This window comes from Oratosquilla oratoria, chromosome 35, assembly GCF_046742065.1.
Source record: "Oratosquilla oratoria isolate Oo_2021 chromosome 35, ASM4674206v1, whole genome shotgun sequence".
Taxonomy (NCBI): domain Eukaryota; kingdom Metazoa; phylum Arthropoda; class Malacostraca; order Stomatopoda; family Squillidae; genus Oratosquilla; species Oratosquilla oratoria.
The window spans coordinates 22,453,994-22,467,838 of NC_134811.1; the positions used below are offsets into that span (position 1 = coordinate 22,453,994).

The 13,845-nt window shown below is 43.0% G+C and overlaps 1 protein-coding gene across 1 annotated transcript in view; it reads left to right on the forward strand.

The window, feature by feature from the left end:
• The window catches only part of LOC143018581 (uncharacterized), a 266,215-nt gene that overhangs the window by 137,066 nt on the left and 115,304 nt on the right, over positions 1 to 13,845 (forward strand). The window contains exon 3 of the mRNA XM_076174071.1: positions 5,492 to 5,821. Within this exon, the coding sequence (XP_076030186.1) occupies positions 5,492 to 5,821 (330 nt within the window). The remainder of the gene's footprint in view (positions 1 to 5,491; positions 5,822 to 13,845) is intronic.

Consider the following 13,845-nt stretch of genomic DNA (forward strand, 5'->3'; position numbering starts at 1 on the left):
TGTGATAGAGGAAATCTCTATTCATAGAGAAATGATGATACTTTATCATACTGCGACTGGCCCTCCGTTATGCTGTCCCACCACTCTTAATACTGTCCTGTACCTCTTCTCTAAATGTTCATCCACTACTTTCGCCGAACCCTGTGGTAAAGGAGAAGAATACTACCACCGAGGGTTTCCACTTCAGTCGTAAAAGGCGACAAAAACGTGACGGGGATTGGACTAAGCATCCTACTCTCTGTAGCCCCAAAGGGGACATTCTTAAAAAAAATTAAAGGCATAAGAGGGTCTGGGAGGAGTTTTCCAACCAGAACCCTAAGTTTTGGGTCTTTTAATGTGCGTGGATGTAGTATGAGTGTAAAAGTGAAGAGATAGGCAGTATGTGAGAAGAAAGCTGAATGTGTTGGCATTGAGTAAAACTAAGTTGAAAGGGAGAGGCGAGTTTCAGTTTGGAAGTGTAGTTGGGAGGGTCTCAGGAGTGAAGAAATAGGTAAACGTGTGGTAGAGTGGAAGGAGGTTTCTTCAAGGTTAATGTGGATGAAGGTGAAACTGGGAAGGAAGATGTGGGTTTTTGTAAGTGAATATGGGCCTGGTAGTGAGAAGAATGTAGAGGAAAGGGAGGCTTTTTAGATAGATTTAAATGGGTGCATAGAGGGTTTAGGGAGATGTGAATGTAGTGGTATTGGGAGACCTTAATTCTAGGGTGGGAAATTAACCAATAGACGGAGTGGTTGGGAAGTGTGGAGTTGCATAAAAAAAATTGTAGTGGAGAATCAATGGTGATGTATCTAGAGAGTTGATGATAGCAAATACAATATTTAGGAAAAAAGTCAAGCATAAGTACATATGGGAGAGAGTAGTGGATGGAAGTGTGGTAGGTAGAGCTTCAATTGACTACGTAGTGGTAACCAGTAGAAAAGTAGGAATAGTTTCGGATATACATGTTCTAAGGGGAGAGAGTGGGGAATATCAGATCATTCTTTGGTGAAAGGTAAGTTGAGAGAGGAGGATAGATGGAGAAAGAGGAAAAGGGCAGAAGGTAGGGAGGTGCTTAGAGTAAACTGCTTAAATGAGAAAGAAAAGGAGAAGTACAAAAATCTGAGAGAAGAGTGGGAGGGAGTGAAAGATAGAGTAGAAATAGAAGTGGAGTAGGAATGGGGATGGTTCAAGGAGGGAGCCTCAAGGTGTACAAAGTTGGTGTGTGGAACAAGGAGGGGGGGAGGAAATACAAGGAAGGGTAGTGAGTGGTGGGATGATGAAGCAAAGAAGGTTGTAGAAGAGAAGATGCAAACATTCACAGATTGGTTACAAAATGGAACGAGAGAATCATTTGAGAGATACAAAGAAAAGAGAAGAAAAGTAATCATAAGATAAAGGAGGCAAAGAGGAGAGCGGATGTGAAATGGGGTAAGAGTATGACAGAATTTTTTAAAAGTAATAAAAAATGTTTCTGGAAGGAAATTAAGAGAGGAAGAAGAGGTGAATCAAGTAGAGAAGAAAAGGTAAAAGGAGCAGATGAAGATATGATAATGGAAGATGGGCAGAGTATTTTAGGGAGTTGCTAAAGGTCAAGGAGGATCGGGAGGGAAAGGTAGTTGCAGTGGGAAGCGCTAAGAAAATTACAGTGATGAATGAGGGAAATGGAGGAGAAATAAGGAAAGATGAGGTGAAAGTAGCTATCAAAATGATAAGAGTAGGTAAGGCACCTGGGTTGGGTGGGTGTCATGCGGAGTGTCTGGAAAGGGAGGTACAGTAATGGACTGGCTGGTGAGGTTATCTAATGTTTGTCTAAAAGAGGGTAGAGTGCCGGAGGACTGGAGAAGTGCCTGTATAGTTCCACTTTACAAAGGAAAAGGGGACAAGTGTGAGTGTAGTAGTTTCAGAAGGGTTTGTTGAGTGTAGTTGGGAAGGCTTATGGGAGGGTTTTGATCGAGAGGATTAGGAGAGAAACAGAGGGAGTGATTGTTGAGAAATAGTGTGGGTTTAGGACATGTAGGTGTTGCGTGTTAAGACAGATATGTGAGAAAACTTTAAGAGAAGGTGAGGATTTTTTTTTTTTTTTTTTTTTTTTTTTTTTGGCAGGGCCTTTATGGATTTGGAAAAGGCTTATGACAGGGTAGACAGGAAGGTACTGTGGGAGGTATTGCAGATATATGGGATAGGAAGAAAACTGTTAAGAGCAGTCAAGACTTTTTACGAGAGCAGTACAGCCTGTGTTAGAATTAGAAATGAAGAGAATGAGTGGTTTGAGGTAAAGGTGGGACTTCGCCAGGGATGCATAATGTCGCCTTGGCTGTTCAATTTATACATGGATGGGGTGGTGCGAGAGGTAAACGCAAGGGTAATGGGGCGGGGATTGGAGATGGTTAAAGAAAATGGAGAAAAGTGGGAGATAAGCCAGTTGTTGTTTACTGACGACACTGCGCTTGTGGCAGGATCAGAGAAGGGATTAGGAAAGCTAGTGACAGAGTTTAGGAAGGTGTGCGAAAGGAAGTTGAAGATAAATGTGGGTTAAAAGTAAAGTGATGATATGTACATGGGAAGAATGTGGCAGGAAACTGGAAGTGAGTATTAAGGGAGAGAGACTTGAGGAAGTGGATAGTTTTAGATACTTGGGTGTGAATGTGACGGGAAATGGAGGAGTGGAAGTGGAGGTAGAATGTAGATTGAGATTACTCAAAAAGTGTAATGAAAAATAGACATTTGAGAATGGATGCTAAGAGGAGATTGTATGGAGGAGTGATTGTGCCGACAGCTTTGTATGGGGCAGAAACAGGGGACATAAGAGAGAAAGGAAGGAGAGTTTGTATTTGAGTGAGAAACGAGGAGGTGAGGAGGAGAGCGGGGGTGGAAAGGGAGTCGGGAGATAAAGTTGACGATAGAGTATTGGGATGTTTTGGACAGATGGAAAGAATGAATGAATAAAGATTAATAGAAAAAAAAGGTGTGGGAGGCAGACGTGGAAGGAATTAACATGAGGGGGCGATCAAGGATGAGATGGATGGATGGGGTAAAGGGGGCATTGGGAAAGAGAGGAATGTCTGTTGAGGAAGGAAGGGAGAAGACAGAAGATAGGAGTGGAGAACGGTTGTGTATGGATGATGTTGAGTTGTATGGAAGGAAGTGGGTGGGAGATGGGGGTGAGGGAGTATGTTTGAATGATATTTTTGACTCAGCCCGAAGGGATTTCACCCCGTTTCTCCATTTCTGCATGAGGGGACGGAGGGGGGGGGGGTCACCGATTAAATGAAGTGGTTTTGCTATAGATGTGCTGTGTCTTGCTACGTTGCCTCTGACCCAGGGCAGTGGGCGAGATGCAGGGATGATCCGTCATCCAGAAGGAACCAAGATGAGAGGGAGGGAAGGGGGTAAATGGGAGTGGAGTATGTGGAGATGGAATGGGTGGGAGTGGATTTTTTGCCATTGATTTTTGAATACCTCCCTTGTAAGGTGGAAAAAGCCGTTGGTATATGTACGCATGTAGATTTTACTCATATGTTCATAGAAAAGAGAACTGAGAGCTGACACGAGTACAACACATACAACAGTCCTACATTTCTTTCAAGTGATTCAAAAAATAGTGCTAATGGCTACTAAGGGGATGTGGGGTTACCAGAAGGAAATGGGCGAGTGTTGCCATAATAATTAGTGTGTCTTTTAGACGGAGATTTCTTTCATTTGTTTCAGTTTTCTTTGGGTATATATCCGTACACCCACACACAACCCCCCCCCCATATATATATATATATATATATATATATATATATATATATATATATATATATATATATATATATATATATATATATATATTTATTTATATACATACATATGTATGTATAAAGACCATCCATGCGAGCATTTAGAACTGGTAACCAAAACATTCCCGTAATCATGCTATAAGATTTCAAGCGTGGTAAGGCCGAGATATAATTTGTAATAACAGTTTACTTTTCCATTACAATTCCTACAAATGGACCGTGTTTCCCGCACAGTCCTCTCTTGTTTTTAAATGAAACTGTTTAAGAATATAATTGGAATGTTGCGTTGTGGGTATGCATGCTTTTTGTGTGTGTGTGTGTGTGTGTGTGTGTGTGTGTGTGTGTGTGTGTGTGTGTGTGTGTGTGTGTGTGTGTGTGTGTGTGTGTGTGTGTGTGTGTGTGTGTGTGTGTGTGTGTGGTGTCCTGCAAGATGGAGTTGCAGCACTGAGAGGAGGACAATCTCTCTTAATCAACTTCAACTGTATTTCTTACACTTTGTCACACATGAGGATCTGACAACCGGCGACTGCTCTCCTCCTTTCATTGTCAGCCAGTGTAGAAATAGACCTAGAGTGAAATAAGACAGGCAGCAACCCAAATTTCCTTCCCATAGAGACCTGTAGGAGGTTCCGGGGACTGTTGGCAGACACTGAAGGAAAAAGCATACGAGTACTTTGACGATAGTCATAAATAAACTCAGACTAAGACTCCTGTATGCCCTACTCCCACTGGCGTCATGTATATGTATAAATATATATATATATATATATATATATATATATATATATAATATACATACATACATGCATATATATAACGTTCACTAGCTGTAGTCAAAAGCGTTTCTTTGTGTTTTCCACTTATTCTTTGGTAACGTTATTGTACGATTTTGTAAACTTTGTTTTCTTACTTTCCTTTCAGGTCTCTGTATACACTGTACATTTTATCTTTTCAGATTTTTATTTCCTTTGTTTCGTTCTCCATGTCTTCCTTTTATATACGCCCATACATACAGACACACATACACACACACACACACACACACACACACACACACACACACACACACACACACACACACACACACACACACACACACACACACACACACACACACACACACACACACATACACACACACACATACACACACACACACGCACGCACACACACACACACACACACACACACACACACACACACACACACACACACACACAGGTACATGCACACACACACACACACACACACACACACACACACACACACACACACACACACACACACACACACACACACACACACACACACAGGCACATGCACACACACACACAGGCACATGCACACACACACACACGCATATATAATTATAAAACATTAGTGCACATGCACATACACATGCGCACACATACATACACACACAAACACATACACACACACACAAACACACACACACACACACACACACACACACACACACACACACACACACACACACACACACACACACACACACACACACACACACACACACACACACACACACACACACACACACACACACAGGCACATGCACACACACACGTATATATAATTATAAAACATTAGGGGTCGCAACAAAGTTAAGAGCATACATGTACACAATCATATACATTACTAGAGAACTAAGATTTGTTGTATTCTTCGTTTCATTTGTCAGATGATTCACACGTTCCCCTTCCCTCCCACAGTTCCTCCCTCTTCGCTGGCCGTGTACACGTCGCAGGGGCTCGAAGCTCGCGGCGTCGTGGGGCCGTTCCTGGAGGGTGACGTCACTCGATTCATCTGTCGCGCCGTCGGGGGCATCCCGCGACCTCAGGTCATGTGGTGGGAGGACAAGATCCTCCTCGACGCACAGGACGACCCCGAGAATGAGGATGACAACGATCCTCCCACCGTCAGTAACACGCTTATGTTGGCGCCACTCACGAGGAACGACTTGCACCGGACGTTGACTTGTATGGCATCCAACACCAACACTACGCCTCCACTGACCACCTCCATCACCATCGACATGAACTGTGAGTACCCACTATATTCTACTTACTCAGTCCTTTTCGTTGTGATATAGTTTTTGCTCCGGCAAAGGAAAGATGATTTTATGCTGTTTTTTTTTGTTTTTGTTTTTTTATCGACCAAGAACAAATCCCACTATGTATGTATGTATGTATACACACACACACACACACATATATATATATATATATATATATATATATATATATATTTTGTGATTTTTGACAAATTTCTCTCGATAGGACGTTACCCAAAGCTGATTAGAATTATACACGAAACTGGAATTATACACGAAATACCTCCGTAGACCGATATATAGATATTAGGCAATTGTCGGAAAATTTTTGTATAATCATCGCTGTTACTAGCGATTCACTTTTGGTATTATGAGAAGTATCCGATTTTATGTGGGTAGCCTTTAGATTTAATTATGGTTGGTTGATAAAATGTGAACAAAAATTCAGAAATAACATACTTATGAGTCAGAAAGAATGCATAATTATAATTCGTACAGGTATAAGTAATATCATAATCGATTTTACGCAAAAAGCTTTCATGTTGCATTTTATTATGTTTGCAAATATAAAGGAGAGCAGATGTGAAATGGGGTAGGAGTATGACAGGAAATTTTGAAAGTAATAAAAAGATGTTTTGGAAAGAAATTAAGAGAGGAAGAGGAGGCGAATCAAGTAGGGAAGAAAAGGTAAAAGGTACAGATGGAGAGTTGATAATGGAAGAGATGGCAGTGAGGGGAAGATGGGCAGAATATTTTAGGGAGTTGCTAAATGTGAAGGAGGATAGGGAAGGAAAGATAGCTGCAGTGGGAAATACGAAGAAAATGAGAGTGATGAGTGAGGAGAACGGAGGAGAAATAAGGAAGGATGAGGTGAAGGCAGTTGTAAAGATGATGAAAGCAGGTAAGGCACCTGGTCTGGATGGATGTCATGCAGAATGTCTGAAAAAGGGAGGTTCAATGATGGTGGACTGGTTGGTGAGATTATTTAATGTTTGCTGGAGAGAGGGTAAAGTACCGGAGGACTGGAGTAGTGCCTGTATAGTTCCTCTTTACAAGGGAAAAGGGGACAAGTGTGAATGTAGTAATTTCAGAGGGATTAGCCTGTTGAGTGTAGTAGGGAAGGCTTATGGGAGAATCTTAATTGAGAGGATTAGGAGAGGAACAGAAGGAGTAATTGGTGAGGAACAGTGTGGATTTAGGACGGGTAGAGGTTGTGTAGATCAGATCTTTGTGGTAAGACAGATATGTGAGAAAGCTATAGGAAAGGGGAAGGATGTTTTTTGGGCTTTTATGGATCTGGAAAAGGCTTATGATAGGGTAGACAGAAAGGCACTGTGGGAGGTTATGCAGATTTATGGGATAGGAGGAAAGCTTTTGGGAGCTGTCAAGAGTTTTTATGTGAGTAGTAGAGCATGTGTTAGGATTGGAAATGGAGAGAGTGAGTGGTTTGAAGTAAAGGTGGGACTTCGTCAAGGATGCGTTATGTCGCCCTGGCTGTTCAACTTATACATGGATGGGGTGGTGCGAGAGGTGAATGCTAGGGTAGTGAGTCAGGGATTGGAGATGGTTAAAGAAAATGGAGAAAAGTGGGAGGTGAGCCAGCTGTTGTTTGCGGACGACACTGCGCTTGTGGCAGGGTCAGAGGAGGGATTGAGGAAGCTGGTGGCAGAGTTTGGGAGAGTATGTGATAGAAGAAAGCTAAAGATAAATGTGGGTAAAAGTAAGGTGATGAGATGTACAAGGGGTGAAAGTGGCAGTAGACTGGAAGTGAACATTAAGGGAGAGCGACTGGAGGAAGTGGATAGTTTTAGATACTTGGGTGCAAGTGTAGCAGGAAAAGGTGGAGTGAAGGTGGAGGTAGAATGTAGATTGAGAGAAGCGAGTAAATGCCTTGGTGGTTTAAAGAGTGTAATGAGAAATAGACATTTGGGAATGGATGCGAAGAGGAGACTGTATGAAGGAGTGATTGTGCCAACAGCACTGTATGGGGCAGAAACGTGGAACATAAGAGAAGAAGAGAGAAGGAGTTTGAATGTGTTTGAGATGAGGTGTCTGAGAAGTATGGTGGGGGTTACTAGGCTAGATAGAGTGAGAAATGAGGAGGTGAGGAGGAGAAACAGGGGTGAAAAAGGATTTGGGAGAGAGAGGGTATATGAAAGAATATTAGGATGGTTTGGACACATGGAAAGAATGAGTGAAGAAAGACTAGTAAAAGAGGTATGGAAGGCAGATGTGGAGGGAGTGAACATGAGGGGACGTCCTAGGATGAGGTGGATGGATGGGGTGAAGGGGGCTTTGGGGAAGAGGGGAATGTCTGTTGAGGAAGGAAGGGAGAGGACGGAAGACAGAGGTGAGTGGAGAATGGTTGTATATGGATGATGTTGTGACTGCATGAGGAGGAATTGGCGGGGTAGTATGTTTGAGTAAATTTTGACGCAGCCCGAAGGGATTTCTCCCCGTCCTCTCCTTATATGCAAAGGGGGACGGAGAGGGGGGGTCGCCGATTAAATGAAGCGGCCTTGCTGTGGATGTACTGTGTCTTGCGACACTGCTTCTGACCCAGGGCGGTGGGCAGGGTTCAGGGATGACCCGTCATCCAGGAGGTGCTCAGATGAGAGGAAGGGTGGGAGGGGTGTGGAGTGTATTTAGGGATGAAATGGGTGGGAGTGTTTTTATGCCTTTCCTTTTGTGGCTACCTCCCTTGGAAGGGGGAAAAAGCCTTGGTATATGTATGTATGTATGTATGCAAGTATAAAGATTATGCACATGCATGGAGGCGCATCTAACACAAGAATCTTTGAGAAACAATGTCGAGAGTGAAATGTTTTTGCGTCAAACAAATTAATTCCAGGTGCTTTTCTGCACCATCGTCAAGATCATTGTTTCTCAACCAGGGTTCCCCGGAACCCTAAGGTTCCGCAAAAGGTCCCAAGGGTTCCGTGAGAACAAGTGAGATAAGCTAATGCACTTTTGATTTTTTATTTAATTTCATATCCGTAATAAGATTAAACACAAACGACATATTTTTGGTTATTGTAATAATGTAATATAGACATCGTCCTATCTAACCTATTATTACGATGAAAATAAAATGAGATATGGTATGTGTTTTTTTTTTCGGAGGGGTTCCTTGAGACATGCAATTTATTTCAAAGGTTACGCAAGGGTAAAAAGGTTAAGAAACGCTGGTCTAGATCCTCCGTGACAACCCTATCCGTGGCCATTTCTAGCCAGAACCTCTCCTGGCTTGACCATCTCCTGGGCAGAGCCTTTATTGGTCAGATCGTCTGGCCACGGCCTCTCCTTGGCCAGATGCTCCTCTCGGCCAGAGCCTTTCCTGTCCAGTACCTTTCCTGTTCACTGCCTCTCCTGATCAGACCCGTTCCCGGCCAGAGCCTCTCCTGGCCAGAGCCTTCCATGGCCTGATATTCCCAATGAAAGCTTTTCCTGGCCTCAGCCTATTCCGACGAGGTCTTCCTCGTGTGGAACCTTTCCTACCCAGACCCTCTCCCGGCGAGAGGGATTCGAGGCGCAAGGTCTTCCTGGCCAGATTCCCGGCCAGAGCAGAGAGCCCGGCCTCTCCCGAGTATCGGTTACACTCCCAAAGCCCTCTCTCTCCAATTCTCGGATAGATGGACGAAGAAAGGGGTGTATGTATGAGTGACCTCGAATTATTGAAATTCAATGTATTACGTCTCTGTACGGTCCTGTAAATAGGGTTAAGTGCTCGGCTTTGTTCCGATATAATTTAGATTCCTAAAACCATGGTTGACTAACTCTCAGGTTGAATGGTTAAATGAATGAATAGATGAATAAGTGACTTCGATCTAATGACATTTAATGTGTTATATTTCAGAAGGCCCCTGTAAAGATTTGTGATTTTTTATATATAACATAGGTGACGAAAACATGCTATAAATACGTAAAAAAATTCTTGGTTCCCTCCACACAACTAAAATGTAAACATGTGAATATTTTATTTTGGAACGGCCAGACTCGTTTTCCTTTAAAAAAACACACACACACACACACACACACACACACACACACACACACACACACACACACACACACACACACACACACACACACACACACACACACACACACACACACACACGCATACACACACACACACGCATACACACACACACACACGCATACACACACACACACACACACACACACACACACACACACACACACACACACACACACACACACACACACGCACACGAGCTCTGAGCTCTCATCCGGGAGGTTAATAACTATCGATCACGAGTCTAACACGTGATCCAAGACCATGATGGTGAATCACACACACACACACACACACACACACACACACACACACACACACACACACACACACACACACACACACACAGAAACACAAACACACACACACACACTAACTACACTTCCCCTACACCTACAACTACACCTATTAGGCGATATCGCCCAGGATGTATCAATACAATACATAAATTTAAACCTAAGTATGGTAATGGCAGAATAAAGTGACAGCTAATTTTAAGTTAGGTAATAGAATTGAAGAGTGGGAGGCTACAGCTCGGGCATTACTCCTTAGCTTTACAGTACTGTTAGGTAAATACTAAATAGGCAAATGCAAACACACACTCAATACACACGTGTACGTGTGTATGTGCAGAATACACAATTTCGCAAATACTGAATGTGTATTCAATTATTTTTCAAACAATTGTAATAGCCTTTCCGCCGACTTCATAAAACTTCCACGACATAAAAGAAAAAACTAAACAAGGAGAGAGAAAACACATTACATTCCATTTCATATTTCGTTTCACTTGTACAAATGTGTTTTTTTTCCGTTTTATTTTTTAAACTCATTCGAGGAAAATAATAAGATTTCTTGCACATTGTCGGCATAACGAAGGTCTGCAACTTGCCAAGGGATGCACATGCTGAGATCATGCGGTGAAGTGTCCTATATTTCTATGTTTGTTTGTTTTTTACCACCGCACAAATATGAGGATGTACACACTTTCAACGCGCACAAAATATACACGCATGTATGTACACATGTGCATGCCCACAAAATTTACACACACGTACACACGCATGTACACACAAGCATATACACTCATACACACACACACAAACTCTCTCAATCTCTCTCTCTCTCTCTCTCAATCTTTCTCTCTCTCTCTCCCTCTCTCTCCTCTCTCTCTCTCTCACACACACACACACACACACACACACACACACACACACACACACACACACACACACACACACACACACACACACACACATATACTCATACGTTTCCACTTTGTATGTGGGTACATTTGCGATGTAGGTTTTTAGATACGAAGATTATTCCCGCTTTCTTTGTCTTTTTTATTTTACATTGGGGTAGGGGCGAGGGAGAGAGGGAGGGGGAGGGGGAAGGCGAAGGAGGACGTCACTGATGAATAAAATAGCCTGGTGGGAAACAGAGCATGAGAAAACGTCTCCTTTGTACAGAAGGGTCTCAAATTAAGACACTTTTACTCGGACTCTTTTGGGGGCAAAAATCGTACACTTTTGAAAAAAAAAAAAAAAGATAAATGAAATGCTGAAGTTGCCCCTCAAACTAGTCATCACGATGACATTTGTCATCCATATATCCTTTGAAGGGGAACGATTTTGCTTCTCCTCCATTGAACTGTCATCCATATTCCCTTTAGTGGAGGCCATTTCGGTCTTCCTCCTTTGAATTGAAGACCCGATGTCGAGATCCGGGAACCCGTAATGTGGTATCCGGGTAAGAGTCCCTCCCCAACCCCCCCCCCTCTCTCTCTCTCTCTCTCTCTCTCTCTCTCTCTCTCTCTCTCTCTCTCTCTCTCTCTCTCTCTCTCTCTCTCTCTCTCTCTCTCTCTCTCTCTCTCTCTCTCTCTCTCTCTCTCTTCCTTTCACGCTTAGGAATATGTCTTGAACCTTTTCTTTACTTTTTATTCTATCTCTTTAGTTTGTTAATCTATTTTACTTATTTTTCATTCTTTTACACTATTGTTTTTGGTGTCTTGCAGCCTCTTGGTACACGCGAAGTACAGCTTGGAGCTCGTATAGCATGGAACTCCCTCCTCCTCCTCCTCCTCTTCCTATTCCTCTTGCTTCTACTCATCCTGTTCTCTCTTTTGTTACTCCAGCGTGATTTTTCATAAGGATAGAACCGCCGGTAAACCACAAATCACAAAATAAATTCCTGCTCCTCTTTCCTCTCTCCCTTCTTCTCTCTTGATCACCCACCTCTTTCTTCTTCTTTTCCTCCTCTTTTTCCTCCGGCACAAGTTTGTCCAGAAAGATAGAAGCGCCGGTAAATCGCAGACAACAACTCCTTGCTCCTTCTCACTCTCCTCTTACTCTTTGTTCTGATCCTCCTCCTGATCCCGTTCCTTCTACAGATCCTCGTACTCCTCTTCTTTCGGTAGTTAGCCTCCTTCAGCTCTTGGGTTTGCTCCTCTCCCCCCGCCCCTTGTCTCTTGAAGACAAGAGACCCTTCAGTTCCTTCCGCGGAAGTGCCGCGCCAAAGCAGCAGACTAATTTCCTCAGCACCTTTGTCTCTATGTGCCGAGTAACAGGTTGGTTTCAATCAGGCCTCTGGGAGCAGAGGGGGACGATTTGGTCACAGATTTGGCCTCCCGGTGTGAGATCCTTTCCTTTGAATTTCGGTGATGGAATTTACGATTTTTCGAGGTGGAGAGGCTTGATCTCCGTGGCGTACTCCGTAAGCGATGAAACTATCAGTTGTTTTAAGAAACGATTAGACAACTTTATGGATGGGGATGATAGGTGGTGATGGATACGGAGCTGCCTAGTGTAGGCCTGATGGTCTCTTGCAGTCTCCTTCATTCTTATGTTCTTATGTTCTTTTTCTTCCGGCACATTCAATTAATTCTATTCAATGACAGAACTCACACCGGAACTGTTCGCAGACTCGAACTTTCTTCATTCTTCGCTCGATCGGAATTTCTTGCACAGCCGGTACATCAGGTTTTGGTGTCTCAGAACCAGAGCATTGGCACTCCTCGGGTGGAGGTTCTGTGTCCAATTCACTCTCAGCTACCAAGAGACTCTCCGTGACCAGAGATAAATCCTTTCCTTGCCACTTCAGTGACTCCACCTTAGCCTTGCAGTATTCTTCTCAAGGATGGAAGCGCTGATTATTGACGATGAAATACGATCCCAAAGACTTAGTAGACAGATTCTCCTGAGAAGAGGTCAGAGCTTTAACATGAGTGCAAACACTCCCGAATGAAGATGTCTGGTGCTAACCAGAGTACATTGTGTAAAGACAGTCATCCTAGGGAAGGAAACGTGTTGCCGCCTCGACCGGTGAGTCTTGACTGGTGTGGCAAAACCCTCATTTGCAAGTGATGCGAGAATCTAAAGTTTTGGTTACCTGGAGACCATATTTCCTGTTTGCCAATAAGGCATTTCTGGACTGGCGCCACCGCTGTCATGCAATATATTTCTAAATCGATATTATAGACAACCCAACCTACCAAAACGCCATGGCTAAAATTTTTCTTCGTCAAATCTTGGGAGTGCGAGAGAGGCTATGTACGTTGGAAGGGATGAGAAGAAGAAGAAAAAGAAAACGATAAAGTAGTAGTAGTGGTAGTAGTAGTAGTAGTAGTAGTAGTTAATTGTGGTCTTCTGTCACCCACTTGGTGATGTGAACGAAGTTACCGCAGGAGTTATTCTGTGCTGAATAAAATCGTCTTTCGTCAGCCAGAATAAAATCCTTGAAGGATTCTTCTTCGTCAGTTTGAAAGATTAATGTACTTCAATAGAAACGTGGGTGTGGGTATTCATGGTCCCCTTTCGATGGCTCCGTATATAAAGATTTATGTATTTTTTAGTGTCTAAAATGTGACATTCAGCGGTTCGGACTTAAGATATCGCTTGAAACCGTGGCTAAAATCAATGAAGAAAAATGTGAAGGGTTACTTACTGATGTTAATAAGTTATCAGTAACAAGAA